The following is a 22,918-nucleotide window of genomic DNA, read 5'->3' on the forward strand; positions in this document are numbered from 1 at the left end:
GGGCACATCCTCATAGAAGCAGGAGGAGGGGAGATGGGATAGGGAGTTACTGGGTGGGGAGAAAATGGGGAAAGGGGGTTACATCTGAAATGTAAATAAAATATCTAATTTTTTAAAAATGTAAAAAAAAAAAAAGAAATGTTTGCAGAAACGACACCAAGGATCTTAAAACCTTAGGGTGAGAAGATCTATCTTGTGAAACAAAGCAAGTCAGGCCTAAACTTGATATTAAAAACAAAAAACAAAATCCCTAGCCTTGAGATCCATCACACTGCCTTTCCTTGAGTCCTTCCTTCAGTCGCTCACTTCCACCCGTGACTCAGACACAGAGAACAGAGAACAGAGGGATGCTTTTTGAACTTCAGTTTCAAGAGAGTCGTGTTTTTGAAAAGTTCTTAATCATACCCACCAAATTCCTTTCTTATTGTGAGTTTTACAAATTATCTTTTTTGCCTGGTTCTACTGGCCTCTGAGTCATCATGGAACTCTTAGTGAATAATTCATTTTAATTTGGCATTGTTTCATTCTGTATCATGATTGTCTACATAAAAGTCTTTTTTGCTTTGGATAAAGGGGATGATAAAAAGGGGTTGTTTTGTTTTGTTTTGAGGGCTTCATATGAGTGAAAACATAAGGATATAAGCATTCCAAACCACAAGCCCTGAAATAGGACAAAAGTCAAAGGGGAATCGAGATTGTCCACCAGTGAGCCACTTAATAGCATTTCAAATGTAACTTTCTTACAGCTAGAACAATAAGAGCCATTTAAAATCATTTTTTAAAAATGATAAAAAGGCTGGTATTCCCTTTTAAGAACCTTCTCCGAGGTTTATGTAGTCCCTAGGAATCTCAATTACTAGATCATCAGAAAGGGACAGGGGAAACTTTGTAACTAGCTGACTGTCTAAGATTTCACTTTATAATCCAAGAGCTCTGTGTTCAAATATCTGTCAACTAAAAGGAGACACTGTAGGTACAATGAAGGGACAACTAGGAGAGATGAAACGGTTGGGGTGTGTTATCCAGCTTGAAAGGCTCCCAAATCACTTGGCATCCCAAAGCATTAGGACACGTGTGGCAAGTCCCGTGGGCTTACTCCTCTGGGAAGGAGCCACAGCCAAAACACAGCAGGCCCAACAAAGGGTATCTGTTTAGCATGCTGAAGGAAAAGAAATGAAGTCACTCCTAACTCCAAACAGTCTGTGAAAGGCTGTCATTTTTCAATGAACTTCAAAAAAAAAAAATCTAGTCCTTCTATGATCCACTCCTGGCCCAGGTCCAGTCACTGTGTGACCTCCAAGGAATCTCTTTTGAAGTCTTCTGTATCTGTAAAGCTTGGGTAACAATACTATCCATCCCAGGTGGCTGGAAATGTATGAATTAATTAGTCCAGACTAGAAAGGCCTTTGATAATGCTAAGTGTTGAATATTATTGTTATAGGTGCAGGTGGAAGCAATGTTATAGAGCACATCTATAATTAGAAAGACCTAGAAACTTCAACTGGTGCCAAAACCCTCCGAGTTAAATTTTTGGAAGGCGATACTCTGTGTCATTTTCTCCCTGGGACTCAGTCAGCTTTTTGTTATGACTGAATACTTAATTCCCTCTTTTATCTCCCTTGAAAGGTTGAAGCTTGTCTTGGACTTGCCTATGGTGGAGTGTAGCTTTTACTGGGTGGATGTGCTTTTCCAGCCAGAGTTTAAAATGAAGAACGGGCATGCATCAGAACACAGAGTACATACAGCCTTAGGTTTGCAATGTTGGTTAATTGAGATGAGTCCAGAGAGTAAGAAATCTCATGCCCAGATGCCTGTTATCTCAAAAAGTGCAGATACATTCTTGATGTATAAGATAGAATACATAATGGCTTCTTTCTGAGATAAAGGCTTTGTGTTTTCCCTCAAACAAAACACAAAAGGTCATGTGAAACCGAAGTACATAAAAGAGATAAAAACAGAGCTGTCATGAATAAGAGGGAAAGGGTGTTTTTCTGATCCCCGTACGGACCCTGATGCATGTGGCCTGATCCCAAGGCTCCTTGATCACTGTACCAGATCATCTCTAAAGCACATTTCATCATCAAGCCGTTGAGTATTCTAGATGACAATGACATTAAAGACCTAGGCTGCCTCAGGGCTCTTGTCAATATTGTTTACCCAGACTCGGTTTCATTTTATATGCTCTCTTCCATCCCCTGTCTTCTGACATTTCAAGTCCTGGCGAGGACAGCACATCAATGCACTATGACCTGTGTCCTCACCTTCTCCATTGTGGTCCCCATCATCACAGCAGTATTTCCAGCATGCCTACGGTGTGGTGCAAGCACAGTGTTACATCATTGCAGCCTCATGATGCTTTAACAAATCTCATTTGTTTTCAAATGGAAACCACTAGGCAGAGACGTGTAAAGAGACTCTGTATATCACAGATGACAAACCCAAACATTCTGACTATAATCTTGGCCGGCAAATAAACCTGACATTGTGTGCTGTATTTCTTGGAATAGCTTACGTGTTTACTTGTCTCCCTATATAGATGTGTCAGTTCTTCAAGGGCAGGAGCTCTGCTAATGTCCATGACTCATTTCTATAGGTTTGCATATTGCCTGACACACAAGAGGTGACTGTGACTGGCATGGGAGCAAAGCAGCAGCATGCTTTCCCAAAAGGATGAAACAACTCTCCCTATGTTTATTCAGAAGAGTAAGATACTAGATGCATTAGAATGAAGGTCAAGTAAAGTTTAATGTGGTGTAAACATACCATAATTGCCAATGGAAAATACTAACCTTTAGCCTTGAGGATAGGGCTACCCCTATGGTCAAAGCTACCATAGAGGAGGACTCTGGAAAGGGAATGCAGTAATTCTGCTTCAGCCAGTTATCTTGGGAAATAATTCAAAAGCAAAATGAACAAACAAAACCTTTGTGTGGAAATGTCACAATGCCGTGTACTGCAACACACTGGAAATAGCCTACGTATTCTGAAAGTAGGTTGGTTTTAAAAAAGCACAGATCTCATCTACCATGATGTCTAAGCCATTGGTAACAGAGCAGGAGAAAAACAAAGTCAAGGAATTTTATGGTTTATGAATAGTGTTGGTGTGGTGTGTGTGTGTGTGTGTGTGTGTGTGTGTGTGCACTCTCCCTCCCCCTCCCTCTCCTCCTCCATTATTGTCTTCTCCTGATGCTAGAAATCAAAGCAGGATCTTCCTTGCAAGCAGGCAAGCACTGTACACCGAGCTAACCTCCAATCTTCTCTTTCCTTATTTCCATGCATTATTTTGTTTTTTTACTACTGGATTACTTTCTTATCAAATAAAAAAAAATAAAAACAATTTTATGGGAATTTCTTTCAGCTTTATATTTTATGAGCTTACAAAGAATAAAATTTTATTATGGCAGTTTTCAAGCAAACTTGTTTTTGTTGTTTCTCTCCCCACCCCCATTAAAAACAATTTTTAAAACCCTATTATTTAAGGAACTCCAACTAAAGCCATAAAGTGGCTAGATTAAGTATTAAGTTGAGAAAACTTCAAAAACAAAGACTCTGAGAGAGCAAGCTTGCTTCTTTTGACATTGATTGTTAGTGCAGAAGTGTGCTGGGCCACACAGAAAACCTTTCCTACAACTGGGCCATGGAGGCGCACGCCTTTAATCCTGACACTCCAGAGGCAGAGGTAGGTGGATTTCTGAGTTCAAGATCAACCTGGTCTACAGAGCAAGTTTTAGGACATTCAGGGCTATATATAGAAACCCTGTCTCAGAAAAACCAAACCAAACCAAACCAAACTCTTCTTTCATGTGCCAGGAGTTGGGCCAATGTACGCATTCAAACAAAAGTATATGTAATATCTGTGTGGCCCTTGCTTTGTCCTACAGTGGTTTGTTCTAATACTGAAGATGGTAAATTCTGATGGTGAGATAAGTATGGGGGCTCATGACCATATCAAATGCATGTCTTATGGCTTATAGTTTTGCCATTTAAGTTAGACCTGACATAATATATCCTACACATTTTTTTTTCTGCTTCTTACCCAATTCTCACAAGGTTTTCAAGACTGCCTCACCGCACATACCTGACACGTAAAGAAAATAATGATTCGGGGGCTGCAGAAATGGCTCAGTGGTTTTAAGAGGTTGCTGCTCCTCTAAAGGACATGAGTTCAGATTCTCATCCCTATATCACATGCTCCACAACTGCCCATAACTTCAGCTCCAAGGGTTCTACGCCTGCTTCTGGACCGCGTAGACCTATACAAAGGTGATGTACACACACAGAGAAACACCCATGCACATATGAATACAAATAAAAGTACACATTCAAAAAGAAAAGGAGTAAACTAGGATTCAGAGGTGTGGTCATTCTTAGTTCAATTCGTTTTGGAGGGCTCTGAGTTCAGGTCTTCCACAGGTAAAAATATTTTATCATGACAGAGCTAGACAATTTATTTTATTCAAAAAATAAAAATCCAACAAAATAACATTTAAAAATTTTAAAGAATACGAAGCCTGGTGGCACATGACTGTTACCTTAGCACTGACGAGGTGGAGGCAGGAGGACAGAACAAGATCCTTTTTCTAAACAAACAAACAGACAAGCAATAAACAAAAATAATAAAAACCCGAAATAACAATGAAAACTATTCTCTACTTTCTGGTTTATAATGATCCTATGGCTTAGTAATTAGGAAAAAGAAACCTTTTAAAAATGTTTTGTGGGGCTGGAGAGATGGCTCAGTGGTTAAGAGCACTAACTGCTCTTCCAGAGGTCCTGAGTTCAATTCCCAGCAACCACATGGTGGCTCACAACCATCTGTAATGAGATCCGATGCCCTCTTCTGATGTGTTTGAAGACAGCAACAGTGTACTCATATAAATTAAATAAATAAATCTTAAAAAAAATAATAAAAAAATAAAATAAAAATATTTTATATTAGTTTTTCATCTCTGTTCTATCAGTTATTTCTATGGTATTTGATGAATTCCCTTAACAGTAATGTCAGAACACATAATACTGTCTTATGGTGCCATGCACTTGAAAAGGCTCTTTTAAATCTGTTTAAATCTGCAATAAAAATAAGCAAATATAGACAAAACATGTACAGAAAAAAAGTTGTAATTTCATTTAACCAAGAAAAAAAAAGCCATTATTAGTATGTCTTGAAGCCAAACCAGGGAGCAGGGAAAGAGAGAGGTTGAGGGAGAGGATCTTTCTTTCCAGCAAGTCCTGGAACTGTTACTTATTGATAGAATATGTCCATTAACATACATGAAGTGGCGGGTTCAATTCCAGAGCCACAGAAAATAAGCAAATAAATAACTCTACATATAAGAACTGTGAGGATAGTTATTTAAATTAAATAATAAATAAATAAATAAATAAACAAACAAACAAATAAGAAGCCTGGTGTGGCAGCTTATGAGTGCAATCCTAATCAGGATGGTCACAGGTTTGAGGCCAGTCTGGGTTATATAGAAAGAGCCTTTTTCAAAATAAATAAATAAATATTAAAAAACAAACACTGAAATAAGTAAATTTTAATCCTAAATGTCTCTTTTTGAAATGCATGTAAGCTGAAAAGAGATTTAACCATTCTTTTTTCTTTTAAAACTGGCAAACTAACTTAGCATGTTACTGTGAACTGAAATTGCCTTAAGAAGCACCCACTTGTGAAGATTCAGCTAACCGATTGACTGATTAAAATTTCATGAGTGCGAAGAGTTGGTGGTGCTTATGATCAAGAGCCAAATTCCCTTAGACAATCTTAACAGCCACTGACCACCAAGTTCTGTAGTCAGAAAGCACCTAAACCCTATAGCAGCGATATGTTCCCTTCACAGTAACCTGCCTACCTGATGTTCCCACCAGTGTGTTTGGGAAATGCATTGATTCCTGTCTGCTTTGTTGTTGTTGTTGTCGCTATTGTTGTTGTTGTTGTCATCTTAGTTGTTCTGTGATAACAAGAGAATAGGAATCTGTGTTCCAAGGTCATTATCACTCATACATGGCTTAGAACCAACTATCTCCTGATCGCTTTGACACAAGAGTCCTAATTTACATTGACATAAGAGTAGTCTGGAGGTAACCGGGCGGTGGTGGCACACACCTTTAATTCCAGCACTTGGGAGGCAGAGGCAGGTGGATTTCTGAGTTCAAGGCCAGCCTGGTCTACAGAGTGAGTTCCAGGACAGCCAGAGCTACACAGAGAAACCCTGTCTCGAAAAAACAAAAAAAAAAAAAAAAGAGTAATCTGGAGGTTCACAACAACCTCAGGATTGTCCCACAGGTTTAATTGTGCTGGAAAAAAAAAAACAAAAAAACAAAAACAAAAGTAAACATTGTCCCTACAGACTGAGGTTCTCTAAGTCAGACATAAGTACATAGAAAACTTCCCACTGTTCCCACTGTGTCTGTGATAGACATCAGAAAATGGCTACATCGCCGCACACCTCTTGCTCCCCACTTGCCTCCCTTCCTTGCCATTATTCCTCCCTCCTCTTTTCCTATCTTTTCTTTCTCTTTTTTGAAGCTATGTCTCATCATGTAGCTTAGACTAACCTTGAACTTCAAGCCTTCTGAGTTCTGGAACTATAGGCATACACCTTATCCCCTAACAGTATAGCTTAACAGGGGTTTAGATTAAATTTCTTGTTTCAAATGAGCCAACCTCTGTGTGATTGCAACGACTATAATGCCAGTCATAATACATAAGAAGATGAGGCAAGGACATTGTTATTAAGTGTTTGAGGCTGATTGTGCTACATACCACATTGGAGGCTAGCCTGGACCATATCTCAAAGAAACAAAACATAACAAACACAAGCCAAACTGCTAAACATGTATACATATGCTTCAGTACATAGTGTCCTCCAAACCAGTTGATATTTCCTTATGATCGGCAGTCTCTTTTTTAATTTTGCTAGTAGAAAAATGTAAGTAAACACAGCATGCATGTGATTGAGAAAATAAAAGTATGCCTTCACATAATACACAGAGAACTATGTCCTTCGCCCATCTCTATACCAAGTTAACAGAGGGAGCCACAGTCTTGGATATGTACATATTTTCCCACACATACAGATCTGTATATTGCTCTTTTTAAAAAATATAAACAAGGGCCTGGTTGATTTTCTTTAATCCTGGTAAGAAATGCTAAAAATTACTGAGCAGCAGAGACTCACACCTTTAATCTCAGCTCTTGGGAGGCAGAAGCAAGTGGATCTCTGAGTTCTAAGCCAGCCTCGTCGAGACAGTGAGTTCCAGAGCAGCCAGAGTTACACAGAGAAGCCTTGTGTCAAAAAACATATGTGTGTGTTGGGGAAGTGTGTGTATGTTTATATGTTACATACACATGTACATGTGCATGTGCTTGGGCATTTGTGTGTGTGTGCAGACACTGATAAGCTCTGGATTCAATTGAGAGACCCTGTATAAACGAATATAGTGTATAACAATCAAGAAATACCCACAATTTCAATTTTAACCCCCCAACACACACAGATATAGACTTGTCCAAACATGTGAGCACACACACACACACACACACAATTATACAAACATATACACAAGCACACAAGAAGTGGTACAGTCTAGTAAATGACTCTCTTATGGTAACATTGAACTATTTTACTTCTTTTCCCTAACGTTTGCTCTGTTTGAAGACAAAGTCTAACTACCATTCAGACTAGCCTCCAACTCTTCCTCTCAGGCTTCAGCCTCCTAAATGTTGGAATGAGAGGCTTGGCTCACTGCACACACCAAGCTGAGGAGTTTCAGTGTGTGGGTCTTTCTAGTTTGCAGGCTTTGGATCAAAGCAGCCCTGTTTCTTTTACCTGCATGTTCCCAAATGACATATCTGTCCTATGTACTCTGGCTCCTTCCCACTCCACTGAAGAGGACTTAACACAGATAACCTTCTCACTAAGTCCTACAGACTTTCACCAGTCTTCTTTCCCTTAGTCCTTGGTGACATCTTAATTCTTTTGCTCATCCCTTCTGCACTGAAGACTATTCTATTCTAAGATCTATGTAATACTCTTTGTTAGTCTGCCTTCCTCTTCTCTGCAGAATTATCTTTTTTTTTTTCCTAAAAGCTTTCCCTCTTTTGATCTCCTAATTGGATGAGTTCTTCAGGCTACTACTTGAGCAATTTATGATCTATTCAAATTTAGCCAAACCTCAGTTCTTTATGTCTTACCAAAGTATATCCTATGAAACGTTTTTTATGTTCTAAATTAAAGAAATAAATATTTAGAACCATTCACTATCACCTCTAGGGAAAAAAAAAATCTTTTCCATTCCTGCGGCCTTGTGTTCTTCTGGCCTAGAAAGTTTTAGTTCTAGAAGGAGGAGTCATTTTGCCAGTGTGCCTAACAAATATTCCATTGAGTTGGACTCCCTCCTGGCTCTATGAGGCTCCTGATACCCTTGAGGTAACTGGCTAAACAAGAGAGTGACTATGTTAGGAGGTGTGGTTGATCCAGTTTACCAGGAGGGTATTGGATTGTTTCTCCACAACAGAGTAAAGAAGAGTGTATCTAGCAAGTGGGAGCACCTTAAGGGCATCTCATGGTGTTGCCATGACTCCAGGAAACAACAAACCCAATCTAGGCAGGATAATAAATAACCAAGACTCTCCAACTCCTGGTAAGGACAACTGAAGTGCTTGCTGAGGATGGAGGAAATAGAAGAAAATAGTTACTAGGAGAAAGGCAGTTAGTTATACCAGATAAGGCCACATAACTAGTTGCAGCAATGCGGATTATAATTAACATGAGGGTTGTGTTCTGTTTGTTAAGGATATGCTTGTGTGTGCATTAAGTAAATATCCATGGTTTTATTTTAATGCAGCCTCAATTGACATAATATTAGAAGTCAAGTGTATTATCTTTATTATCATATTTAAGCTATGGGATGTTGGAAGATGAAGCATTCTAAGGATGTTGCTCCACAAGCTTGTTGTAGCCTAGAAGACTGCATTCCAAATTTACGATGCTGGTCATTAGAGCCGCAAGATTTGGAATTTTCTTTGCTGGATTTGATTTTGATTTGTAGTGATTGTTTATTGCTAAGGCCTTGGCTTGTTTGTTTGTTTTTTTTTCTCTTTCAAAATAGGAATGTCTACTCGGTTTTCTTTCTCTAGAGAACCCTTCTCAACTCAAATTGTGGTTCTAGGAACATGAGGTACAGTTGTAGTTGACCTGACCATGATCTTTAATTCGAGATGGAATGAACATAGTGTGAGAAATGGGTTGTTTGTTTGTTTGTTTGTTTGTATCAAAGGTACTTAGCCTAAGGGCCCATACTTGCTGAACCTCACTCTATTTCTTTTGCTTGGATTAGCCAATCATATCACATTGAGAAGTTGAGCTCCCACCAATAGGATGTGAGACCCAATCACTGCGTATATCAGGGATAAAAGACAGAAGCCATTCTGGCAAGTGTGTTCACTAGCCTAGTTTGGGTTCTGGTATAACCTTTTTAACAAAAAGAAATCATCTTGCCAAATTACTTTTGGTTTGTTCATGTATACCTTTGCACCACGCCTAGACTATTCTCAACAGTATGGATCAAGTCTGCCAATAAGACATAAATTGAACATGTTGACCCATTCTGATTATTTTTAACAGTCAAAGGCAGAACTAAGGTGGACAAATTGGGTTTTGAAGATGAGTAGATCCATGACAGAGATGTCAGCCTCTGTCCTACAGTCCTTTGAACTCAGCCTAGCAAACAACTATCATCTGTGGTCTTGTTCAGTAAGAAGAATAGATTTCTTATTTGCTTGGACATCTATAATCAAGTAACTTATATCCTGAAGCTGAAGTACTCTAAACTAGAACGTTGGAACGTATATTAGCATCTTTAAGGATCTGAGAAATCTGTTGAGTTTTTTTTCATCTCTTAAATTTTCTCCAGTAACTCTTTGTACTAGACATGAACATCCCAAGAAACTACAATTTCCCTATACCCTTTCTACTTAGAACTTCATTCCTAGACCAGTAGCATCTACAGCTTCTGAAAGCTTGTCAGAAAAATCAGAATTTCCAAGGTAGAATTTCTCTTATGCTTTCCAGGCTGGAACACAAGCATGGGCTGGAAAACCAAAATCTTAAGCTCTGCCCGGAATCAGAATTTACATGTCTACAAGAGCCCTGGTGATTTGAATGGCACTGAAGGTAAAGGCCTTGGGAAGCAGTTTAGAGTAGTGGTTCTCAATCTTCTGTTGTAACCTCCCCCCCCTTTTTTTTTTTAAAAGATTTATTTACTTTATTTATGAGTACACTGTAGCTGTCTTCAGACACACCAGAAGAGGGCATCAAATCTCATTACGGATGGTTGTGAGCCACCATGTGGTTGCTGGGATTTGAACTCAGGACCTCTGGAAGAGCAGTCAGTGCTCTTAACCGCTGAGCCATCTCTCCAGCCCCCGTTGTAACCCCTTTGGGAGGGGTTACATGTCAGATATCCTGCATATCAGATATTTACATTACGATTCATAACAGTAACAAAATTGCAGTTATGAAGTAGAAAGGAAATAATTTTATGGTTGGGGGAGGGGGTGGTGATCACCACACCATGAGGAACTGTATTAAAGGTTCTCAGCATTAGGTAGGTTTGAGAAACACTAGTTTAGAAGATAGCATGTCATGACCTTAGCATCTTTCCAAAACATCTAGCATTGTTCTTCAATGCTTCTTTCACTATTACCACCACCAGATCTTACTGAATGCTGACACTGGACTTTCTATTATGCTGTTTCCCTTGTATAGCCCTATAAACAACCCCATGAGGCACACTGTTTTATAGATGAAGCAAATAAGGCTCTGAAAAGTTAGTACCTATCCAAGGTCACTCTGCTGTAGAGTGGAGGCTGTAAATCAGCTATAACATGTGGAATTAAGGAACAGTAAACTATATTACCTTCATAGTCTTCATTTTTTCTATGCATATCCTTGTTTTATGTGTTTTTATATTAGGGTTCCTTTGCCTTCTATGATTTCCACTAATATACCTAGTTTTGGCCTCAGCTCAAAAATTCTAAGAAGACTCTCTGATTTCCAACCCATCTCCACCCCATCTATCACTGCACTCAGGCCAGGACCCTGCTTCACATCATACACATCATACACCCATCAAAGCACACGTCTCTCCTTTTTACTTATCAGCTTTTTAAATATTTACTTTTAAACTGGGTGGTGATGGCATACATTTTTTAATTTCAGCACTAGAGAGGCAGAGTCATGAGAATCTCTGTGAGATCAAGTCCAGCGTGATCTACACAGAGTTCCAGGATAGCCAAGGCTACACAAAGAAACACTGTCTCTAAAATTCTCTGCCCCTCAAAAAAAGAAAGAAAAGAAGAGAAAAGAAAAGAAAAGAGAAAGAAGGAAAGAAGGAAAGAAAGAAAGAAAGAAAGAAAGAAAGGAAGGAAGGAAGGAAGGAAGGAAGGAAGGAAGGAAGAGCGAGCCAGGCAGTAGTGGCACATGCCTTTAACCCCAGCACTTGGGAGGCAGAGGCAGGCAGATTTCTGAGTTTGAGGCCAGCCTGGTCTACAGAGTGAGGACAACCAGGAATACACAGAGAAACCCTGTCTCGAAAAACAAAAACAAAAAACGGAAATATTTTAAGGCCTTCATAAGATACAGTGTCAATATTTTATGTTTACCTATCAGCTGGTACAATTTATACCAAGTTTAACACATAACACTTTCGCAAGGACATCATGTATACAAATAGCCACAGTCTACAACTTGGAAATGGTGAAAGTTCTCAACTACACCTTCAGATTCGTTAGGTCAAAGTACATCTAATAAGGATCATCAGCAGACTAGTTGCCCCTCTTCCAAAAAGATCATTTCATCTACGAATTTACTGCGGGTCTTGCTGCAAAATACACTCAAGTACTTCCTTCACGCAGGTGACATTTTCTGTGATTTTTCGTATAACTAGCCTTTCTCCTTAGCCAAAGGCCAGAATGAAGACGAAGGAACTGATGGGTGATCTATTTTTACCATATTTCTCTTGCCTTTTCATGTCAGGTTGTATGTTACAGTTCTGACTGGCATCCAAGGGGGGGTCACTGTATGATGGACTGTTGCCACGTATCTGCATGTTGGGTTTTGGACAGAAGTGACAAGTCTGCGAGCTGAGGAAACTACTGCTGTCTGAATATGCCTAAAATGAATGGTGCATGGAACAGAATGAAGATAGGAATTTTTGTCACAGTTACAATAGGGTGAAGATGTCAAATTACCCAGACGAAGTAAGATTTAAAAGGTGGTTCTCTCGGCACCAGCAGGAGGCTGCCATCTTGCTGTCCTGCCTATGATAGTCTCTGTCAAAAAAACAAACAAACTTACAATATTTTGTGTTTATGTGATTGCTGTGTGTCTTTCTCCCTTAACTGTATGGGCTCAAACTGCATCTTCTGAGTTAGCGTGCAAAAAGTTTTTGGAAGATCTTTCTTTTATCCTCACTTAAAAAAACACCAACCTAGAGTCATTCAAGAAGAACCATTCATTGCCACAGGACAGTGGCAAATAATTTTACTTAGTACCAAACAACTTGGATTTGAGTTGTTGTTGTTATTATTATTATTATTATTATTACTATTATTTACTAACCTTATAACCAGAACTCAGATGCAGAAATTCTCAGCTCAGTTAAACAGCAGCAACAACACCTCCCTTTGGCAGAAATTTCCAATCTATTTGCAATGGGAGGCAGGAAATTGGATGGGGCGGGGGGGGGGGGGGGATGAAGGGAGGCGGAGCTAAGAGCGATAGAGAGGGAGACACGGGGAGGAGATCGAATATGTAAGTGGATGTGAAATTAGTGTGGCCTTAATTAGCCATATGCAGAGATGATATGAAAAGTTTAGGATAAATGGGATAAATTGTCTATTCTGTGTTGGCATCTTACCATTATTCAATTGGCTTTGAAATTATTGTGTGGGCATCTTGGGATTTGAGTATTTGTTGCTATATAAATCTGATTGGTTAACTATAAGCATTAAGAGTTTTGAGTTTGCCGGGTGATGGGTAATGGGGTGGACGATCGTAGGGTGGACGATCGTTTCGGTGGGGCTGGAGTGGCCACGAAGGAACTCGGGAGCTCTGGACCCGCCAGAGAGCTAAGGACACCTGGCTGGGGCCAGACCGCCAGCCGGTGTTGAGCTTAGTGCGGGAACATGGCGGCTGTGCCAGGAGCCAGCTGGACGCCTCTTTTCTAATACTTCCCGCAACACCTCTCAGGGCTGACCTACGAAGTAAGATGAGGCTTCTGGTCACTTCTCCATTGTCAGCTAGCATCATGTGTAAAATAAGGCCTATGAAGAAAGGTGTAAACTACAGAAATATCCTGAAGATGTGAGTAGTGTTTACACCATTGAAGAGCCTGGATTGTGTTTAACAGTTTAACTCTGTAGCCAGAGACTTTAATCCGAAGCCCAACGTGTAATACTTTCCTATGTAGTTGATTTGGGTAGAATATCATAACTTGGCATGTTTTGTCTCTGCCAGTCGCATCCATATATGATTTATTGGTTTATTTTGGTCTTTTTCTAAACAAGATTTCTCTGTATAGTCCTTCCTGGCTGTCCTGAAACTCACTTTGTAAACCAGGCCGGCCTTGAACTCAGAGATGCACTTGTCTCTGCCTTCCAAGTGCATGGATTAAAGAGGTGCACTAACACACCCGGGGAAGACATGATTTACTATCACAAACTTAAGCTTGGGTTATTATTTAATCATGTTAATTAGCCTATGGTGTTTTCTATACAGTTTGAACTCTTCTCATGCACATAGGAATTCAGTAAACACATAATCTACATTTATTTGGTGGATATTGTGTATCTGCTGAACTAAAGTACATTAAGTAATAAAGGCAATATGAAGAATAAGAAGTCACACACAATTACCGTTGCCATGAGTATATTATTCAGAATCATATGTTTTTCAAATATTTAAAACCAAGATTAATTACAGAAAGGAGATCCCGATGAGGACAACTAAATGATATTTGGAATAAAATCTCTTGGCCTAATTTTCATAACTACAGATTTCAAGGAGTACCACCACCCATGCCAGGTGTACCAGACAACACCATTATCTGTTTCTGCTGTGTAGGGACCTTGATAGTATATACCGTTCAGGTTTGAAGAGTGACACCTAGTGGGAGAACAGAAGAAAATGGAGCAATCAGAAGGAAAGTACATTTGAGAAACAATCTTAAGAACTTTTAGTAATAACTTCTCCCATTTCTCACAAAAGTATGATATTCCCAAACCTGAGACTTTTCTACCAACAAATGTTGTTATTTAAGCAGGCAAGTTTTGGTCCCATAGTAAATGTGAGGATCCACCCAAAACAAACTTCTTGGAGTGTGTTGAAAAATAAGTATCTCAGTTCTTTTTATTTTTTATTTTTCCTTGAAGCAAGGTTTCTGTGTGCAGCTGTCCTGGAACTGGATCTGTAGACCAGGTTGGGGTCAAACTCAGAGATCCTCCTGCCTCTGCCTCCCAAGTACTGAGATTAAAGGCCTGTGCCACCACAGCTTGGCTTAGTATTTCAGTTCTTAGTAGCTTTTAAACAAAAAGGAAAAAAAAGCAAAGAAAAACTTCTTTGTAAGCTTCACTTACATCCTCCTGGATGAGCAGTGTTAACCTTGTAGTTGGCCAGGAAGGCAGGATTAGCAAAGTATAATTGAGGGGAGGGGCTCTACTGCAGCTTCCTGAGTAGTTGGTGCTTCCAGGTTCTCCAATCTACAGCCAAAATGTGTGTGGAGAGCTTTGGGGGCCGCTTCTAGGAGTTTGGCAGGAATTTGACATTGGGCTAGGATTAGGAAGTAGGCTCAAGATAAATACAGCTAAGGAATATATTGTATTCCTTATATTTTGGTCATCCTGATAAACCCCTAGACATAGTGTCCATGGGACTTTGTTTATTGCCTTGTTTGATCACTTTGATTATTGCTTTGTTTGTTCCTTGATTACTTTGTCTATACCTTAGGACTTACCATATCCTCTGTATGTAGCTAGAATGATATAAAAGCAGACAGGAAAAAATAAACCCACTTCAGCCTCAGCACTGGCTGGAGTCATGTTATAATGTTGTCTGATTGTCTTTTTCTTTTCAATCCTCCCTCCCTCCCTCCTTCCTCCCGCCCTAGAGACCCTGTTGACTGACTGAGCTGGCTTGGTCAGATGTGGCTTTCAAAATTCAAATCCCTTCTTTGAATTGTTAGCATATCAAATATTTTAATCTTCGAGGTAAGCAAACAGGACCCAAACCTCCTATTAAAACTTTCCTAGCTATCAGCAAATAATCTTTTGTCTGGGTTGCCGAGTTAATTTTTTACACATACTGCTCCAATCTAGGTAGGCTTGTTAGATTATCATAAAACTCAAACATTTCCTTCTTCCTCCTTTGGAGTACACTCATCTGTCCTTGGCATACAAAAAAATTCATGTTACAGTTAATGCTAATTTTCCTCTTATAATATTAATCATCATATATTTATTTATTGCTATAACAAATGAAAAGATATCAGCCTGTAGGCTATGAAAAGAATATTCAGAAGCAGTTCTAGAAAAAAAAAAAACCTCTGGGAAAAAATAGTGAATCAGTAAAGCCTATAATTCATTTATGAATGCAAAGCAGCAGGCCTGGGTCATCACTAAGCTCATGATTTATTTTTATTGGCCACCCTGGCAGCCATCCTAATTTGAATGGTTACGACTAATTGGAACCATGAATACTAAATCTGCAGGGATTCAGTATCTACTGTGTTTTCAAACTACCATGAGAAATAACATACAAAAAGAAAAACCTCCAGAATAAATACTTGGGCATATCTTTATATAGAGACGTCTGCTACATAAACTTTTATATTTGGTCTGATTTGGAGCCTATTGAGAAATAGGCTGTAGGACCCACTACTTAGTATTCTGAGACTGGTGTTTCAGTAGCCTTCAGTTTCTAGCCTGGACTTGACACTAGTTATTGGAGAGTGGTAAAGAAGCAGCTGGCAGCTTTCAGGGGTGAGGGTGGGGATTACACTTGCATTAAGCAGGAGGCCCTCAAGGCAGAAGAGGCAGCAACGAGTGCTTCAGTTATTTTTCTATAATGTCTAAATATCATACATAAACAACTTAAAGGAGAAAGGACTTATGTTGGCAAATGATTCAGGGGGTTGGAGTCTTTCCTGGTGGAAAAGGCATAGGGCATAGGCATCAGGGGCAGAAACATTCAGCATGTGTTTTTTAAGTGACTGTGACTAGGCTCCTGCCTATAGCAGGGCTGGACTATACATACATAAACCTGTGGGGGGCGCTGCAATTCCAGCCTCAGTAGGGAGAGACACTGATAAGTGCCAACAAGTCACATCACTTAGATTAGATGTGACACAGAAGACCAAGAGTAAAGATGAGGTTCCTGGAATAATTTACTTTCTCTCTAGGTTGACCTGTTGTTCTTGGGTGCTTCCTGCTACTGAATTGTTTGTTCTCCTCAACCCTTATTTCTAAAGTCAACTCTAACATTTATTTGCCTTTCTCAATGTGTGTGCAACTGCCATTCGGGCACAGAACAATCAACCAAATGGCTAATGTACACGAGTTAGATCTCAGTAACGTTAACAATTATTTCTTACAGTCTATTCAAAAGCAGACATTAATGGATGTTCACAGATGGCATTGTTAACTGTAGGTAAGTCTTAATAATGCTTACCTAGAGAGCATTTTTTTTTTTAAGAACAAGAAAGCCACAAGGGAAGATTATCACTTTGTTTCAAGTTTTCACAGTAGAAGAAAATGATTTTCCTTCTCTGCCTTTTCACATTGTGTGTGTGTGTGTGTGTGTGTGTGTGTGTGTGTGTGCACGTATGCCTGCGTGCGCACATGCACTTTATTTTCCTAAGAACTCTAAAGTCAGCCAGGCATGGATGCTTTTGCTTGTAATTCTGTCAACCTGGGCTACATAAGTTTCTATCTCAATGGGCAGAGGACAGAGAATCATCATCATCATCATCATCATCACTATCATCATCATATCTCAGGTTCATAAAATGAAGAAATTTGTATCAGAAGCCAAGGTGTACACTCAGTAGTAGAGTGCTTGCCTGTGATCCACAAGGCCCTGGATTTGAGCCTCAGAACCGAGTCCCCAAGCTTCTCCACACTCAAAAGAAATGAGCGTGATGATAATGTGGAGGTGTTCAAACAGCAGCAAGGGTAGGATGAAGTTTCAAGACTATTGTAGCAATCTTCTCTAGACTGGGAAGACTTGCATTCAATGAACTAATAAAAGTTAATATGAAAGAAAATTAGCATTAAAATTACAGCTGTAACAGTGGTTATCTTGTAAGATATGAGACAGTGAAGAGCTAGCTGATTATTAATAGAGTGTCACAAATTCCTTCCTCCCTTCCCTCTTTTTCTTTCTCTTTACCATTTAACTTTATTATGATGATATTTTAAACTTTACTGTATGCATGCTCTGTACTTCCTCCTGTCAACTGTGGCATTCTGCTTGTAACTCAATAGTAACCAGTTTGCAAAAACATCCTTGTAAAAGGTGCAATCTGAGGGCTGGAGAGATGGCTCGGCAGTTAAGAGCACTAGCTGCTCTTCCAAAGATCCAGGTTCAATTCCCAGCACCCACATGGCAGCTCACACCTGTCTGTAACTAGTTCTAGAGCTTCTGACAACCTAACACAGATATATGTGTGTAGGAGGAGCTAAGGTGGGAGGAGTCAGGAGAGGAAGAGGAAAAGGAAGAGGAGGAGCTAGAGAGAGCAGAGATGTCTAGGATGAAGAGCCACATAGGTACGGAGAGCAATCCTGGGTAACAACTTATATTTAGGTTAACTAATTGGGAAACACCTCTAATTCTGTGGACATATTGTTATTGAGCATTACCAAACATATAAAGCCTTTGATTAATTTTTAAGCATTAGAATTTCATTTCCTATTGGGCCCAAGTGGATGGTGGGATGGTCTGAGAGCAGGCCAACCTTGTGGAGACAGCTTGGAAGACTGGCAGAGCCATCTTCCACACTGGCATCTCGTGGGTGGCAGGGCCAGTGTCTCTGACCACCTGAGCAGACGGCCTGAGCTGAGCAGCAGCTAGCCTAAGCTAGTCGGGAACATGGTGGCCAATTAAGAAAAGCCAGATTGAATGCTGCCGTTTTAAATATCTCCCACAACATACGTGCAGTCCAAACACCAATGTTCATAAAATAAAAATAAATTTAAGAAGAAATAGAGGGCTGGAGAGATGGCTCAGTGATTAAGAGCACTGACTGTTCTTCCAGAGGTCCTGAGTTTAATTCCCAGCCACAACATGGTAGCTCACAACCATCTATAATGGGATCTGATACCCTCTTCTGGTATGTCTAAAGACAGCTACAGTGTACTCACATACATAAAATAAATAATTTAAAAAGAAGTAGAAATTTGATTTATTTCCATGACATATTATTGGAAATTTTGGTTTGTTTGTTTCTTTTTATCTTATGTACTTGTTTGTTTGCTTGTTTTCAAGACAGGATCTTAATACATATTCCATGATGGGTAAGGAAGGCATTCTTGTCAGAATGACCTAAGACAGGCTCAGTCTTGTTTATGAAATAAAAAAGGGGGAGAGGCAGAGAGCTTTTGAGGCTGCTTGGCAAGAATCTGACATGGGCCAAGGACAAGGAAATGGGCTTCAGGCAGGAATATGACATTAGACTAGAACAAAGAAGTAATTTCAAGCAGGAATCTAAATTTTAGACTAGAACAAGGAAGTAGGCTTCAGACATGAAAATGACTTCGGGCTAGGACAGAGAAGTAGGCTCAGATATTTTGGTCATCCTGATAAGCACTTAGAAACAGTGATCACGGGAGTGTTCACAGAATTTTGTTTATTGCCTTGCTTGTTCTTTGACTATTTGTGTTTATTGTCTTACTTGTTCCTTGACTATTTGCATCTATTGTATTGTTAGTTCCTCAACCTAGAACTGAACTTAATGCTTGCATGTAATTGAAATGGTATAAAAGCAAAAAGGAGGAGGGGGGATGGGATGGGGGTTCTAGGCAGGGGAAACGGGAAAGGTGATGGCATCTGAAATGTAAATAAATAAAATATCCAATAAATAAATAAATAAAATTCAACCTGAAGACAAAATAAAACAAACAAACAAAAAAGACAGGATCTTGTTAAGTGGTTCAGGCTAGCCTTGAAGTTGATATGTGAACCAGACAGGTGTTGAATTTTTGGTAATGTTCCTGTCTCTGCCTCCAGGTGCTAGGATTACAAGAATATCATACACAACCACCTTCTCTGCCACTTTGTTCAGGCTTCACTAACATACACATTGAGCAAGTCTTCAGAAGCACCTTCAAAAGCTGAAGAATTCTAGGCAGGAAAATTACTTAACAATATCACAAATAAGGTCAACATTACATTGTTATAAATAAGGCCCATCAGCAAGGTATCATTAGCGCCGTTACAACTGCGTGCGTGCGCAAAGCGTCCAACCTGTTAAACCACCAGCCAGACTGCTCTTCCTCTGCACAGTTCCCTTTGTAGTTGTCGTTATCTCTGTCCCATGTGCTGAACTTCATTCTTTGGTGACTAGCCCACCACTGTACTTCAGGGTGAAAAGTTCCCGACAGAGAGTCTCCAGCCGTGCCAGAATATTCTCCAATATTCAGTTCATAAAAAGACTAAAGGAAAAAAATAGCCATTTTTTTTTTTTTACTATCAGTGGGAAACGTTTTGAAAGCTAGTTCAATAAACAAAACTGGTTATATTTTATATTTTTATTTCCACAGACTTCGGGGCTTAGTTGTGTATTTTCAACATTAATTCAAGACACTGCTTATACAAAATTTTTAGTACCTTTTTATCACCAACTTTAAAATTTTTGTATTGTGCGAAGCGGCTGTTTTTCTCAAAATCTGTTAGGTCGATTTTTAAAGTGTAGTCTCCTAAAACAAACAAACAAACAAACAAAACCAATAGAAACAGTAAGAAACTGTAGTTCTGTTTGTTTGGTTTTTAATGCATGTTATGACACTGACTGGGCTTAAAAATAAATGTCGGGTTTGTTTTACTTCTGCCAAGAATCAGTTTTCAAAGAATAAACAGTGATTCCATTGTGATACAATGTGAACATGTTATTGTTTATTTTACTTGAAAACAATGACAGCAGAACAGTAAAGTGGGAAAAAATCTACTAAGTAAAGAATAAGAACAAAATAATGGTATGATTCACTTTGAAAAAAACCAGAGATGGCATTTTTAGTTAATAGATTAAGAAATCTAGCTTGGCATTGGTGGCATACACCCTTAATACCAGCACTTAGGAGGCAGAGATAGTGAGTTTGAGGCCAGCTTGGTCTATAGAATAAGTTCCAGGATGGCCAGGGCTACATGGAGAAACCCTATCTTGAAATACTCAAAAGAAGTAGAAGAAAAGGGAAAGATCTGATGAAAATAGTAGTCTTAAAAAATATAAGTTTGAAGCAGGAGATGGTGGCTCATGCCTTTAATCCTAGACTCAGAAGACAGGGGTAGGAGGATCTCCATGAGTTCAAGGCCAGCCTGGTCTACAGATCAAGTTCTAGGACAGCTAGGACTATACATAAAGAAACCTTGTCTCAAAACAACAACAACAAAAACCAAACCAAAACAAACAAACAAACAAATATATATATATATATATATATATATATATGTATATATAATTATAAGTTTTATTCTTTTTTCTTAATTTCAAGAATAATCTTGTTCTTAAGAAAAATTATTATGCCAGGCAGTGGTGGCGCACACCTTTAATCCCAGCACTTGGGAGGCAGAGGCAGGCGGATTTCTGAGTTCGAGGCCAGCCTGGTCTACAGAGTGAGTTCCAGGACAGCCAGGACTATACAGAGAAACCCTGTCTCAAAAAAAAAAGAAAAAGAAAAAGAAAAAAAAAGAAAAATCATTATTAATGACATTTTATAATCTCTAGAAGTCAGGCTGTGTTTCCTAATATAGTTATCAGCACCTGCTTATACATGAACTCCTTTGTTTTTCCTAGTAGAATAAAAGATCAGCTAGCAAACTGTCTAAGAACTATTTGAACGAGAAATAAGATTCCAGATTGTTTTATGAAAACCTTCCTTTTTGATAGCATCAAAGCTTTTGGAACGGATGTCACTGGAAGAAGGTATCAGACAGAGCAGAGAAGCCTCCTAGAGAATCTCTCCTACACTTGATGGTGCAGAAGTCACAGATATCAGTGACTCTGAGTCAACAGGATTTTCTAGGGTTTCTATCCAAAGGGGAAATATTTAAAACAAATTTAATTTATTTGGCATACATTTTTATTTATGTATGCTAAAATTGCTACTGTAGAAAGCACATCTCTAAATATAAGAAGAGGTACTATGATGACTCAAAATTCCAGGTGATAAAAAATATTATAAAAAACCAAATTAGTGAAGGACTTGCTACAAGTCACCCACTTCCTTTCTTCCACTGTCCCTGTTTGTAAATGTCAGGCTGATCTTCCTTCTGAAGCAGAACTATTATTGTTAAGAGCTCTTCAGCCCAGTCTATGGTTGATGTCCATCTCCTATCTTCATCCCCAATAATGGGCAGTAAAGGGCCTTTGACTTTGTGGACACCCATTTCATGCATCCTACCTCTGTCTACACCTACTGTGAAAAGCTCTTCCTTACCCTTCCCTCAGGTTCAGCAACACAAGAGCAGAGAAAGAACATTGGATGGGTGTTAAGAACAAAGTTCAAAGCTGTTTGGGTGAGAATTCTGGGTTCTATTTTCTGGGACAAGTATGGAGTGGGTGGTTTCTTCAGATGAAGCTCTCTGAAAGCATGAATTTACCTCATAGAACCCAAATCAGAGACATGGATGGGCACAGTAGGATAGGAAATGTCAGTTGTCCCCAGAAGTGTGTGTTAGTGGGGAGACAATACTTGGCATTCTTTAAAGATTTATTTATTTATTATATATGAATACACTGTAGCTGTCTTCAGACACACCAGAAGAGGGCGTCAGATCTCATTACAGATGGTTGTGAGCCACCATGTGGTTGCTGGGATTTGAACTCAGGACCTCTGGAAGTGCAGTCACTGCTCTTAACCACTGAGCCATCTCTCCAGCCCAATACTTGGCATTCTTAAAAAGATAACTGTCTGAATGTTTTGCCAATAAGTGAATAAACTCACAATTAGAGAGCGTTTCTAAGTTTATTATTATTATAAATTATAATTGTATTATATATAAATACATATTTCTATAAACATATATCATAAAATATAATAAATTATTAGATTATAATAATTCTCTAAATAATTATGGTGATTGCTGACAGTTCCAATATGGGGGGAACCTTATGTAATGGAAATAAAGCTATTTTCAGAGGCAATTTGAGTAGCTTAACTGTTATCAAAATTAAAGACTATAAGGACAAAGGTAATTTCTATTGTTTGAGCTATGATATGTTGCAAGATATGGCACTGGTACATCCATTTCTCTGTTCTACCAAAGATTCACCAGTTTGAACACTAAATGAGAAAATGAAAGGGGCGGGGTGTAGATATATGATAGAACACATGCTTGCCACATGGAATGGCCTGGTTTCAACACTCAGCACCAAACAAGGAAAGATGAAGGGCAACCAGATTTGTTGAAAATGCCCAGGCCAGCAAAACATACCCACAAAAATTACTTGAGAAATAACATTGAATTTCATCTGCTTAGAACGACACAAGGATTTCAGCCTGAGATTTCCATAGCTTAAACAATGAACCACAAAAATACTAATATATGAAAGAGACAGAATTTCAAGATAAACATTATGTATTTGGCAAACAAACAAACAAACAAACAAACAAAAAAACCCTCTTTGTTTGTTTGTTTGT

General features: G+C 39.0%; 1 protein-coding gene and 1 pseudogene across 1 annotated transcript in view; both read right to left on the bottom strand.

Moving 5' to 3' along the window:
• Positions 1 to 11,779: 11,779 nt before the first annotated feature.
• LOC114621824 lies at positions 11,780 to 12,272 on the bottom strand (annotated as a pseudogene).
• A 1,648-nt stretch (positions 12,273 to 13,920) lies between these two features.
• The window catches only part of Fgl1 (fibrinogen like 1), a 28,840-nt gene continuing 19,842 nt past the window's right edge, over positions 13,921 to 22,918 (bottom strand). The window contains exons 7-9 of the mRNA XM_028768234.1: positions 19,890 to 19,978; positions 19,527 to 19,714; positions 13,921 to 14,174 (exon numbers count right to left, since the gene is read on the bottom strand). Coding sequence (XP_028624067.1) covers positions 14,015 to 14,174; positions 19,527 to 19,714; positions 19,890 to 19,978 — 437 coding nt within the window. The 3' untranslated portion in view covers positions 13,921 to 14,014. The remainder of the gene's footprint in view (positions 14,175 to 19,526; positions 19,715 to 19,889; positions 19,979 to 22,918) is intronic.

This window comes from Grammomys surdaster, unplaced genomic scaffold (genome assembly GCF_004785775.1).
Source record: "Grammomys surdaster isolate TR1022 unplaced genomic scaffold, NIH_TR_1.0 185, whole genome shotgun sequence".
Classification (NCBI taxonomy): domain Eukaryota; kingdom Metazoa; phylum Chordata; class Mammalia; order Rodentia; family Muridae; genus Grammomys; species Grammomys surdaster.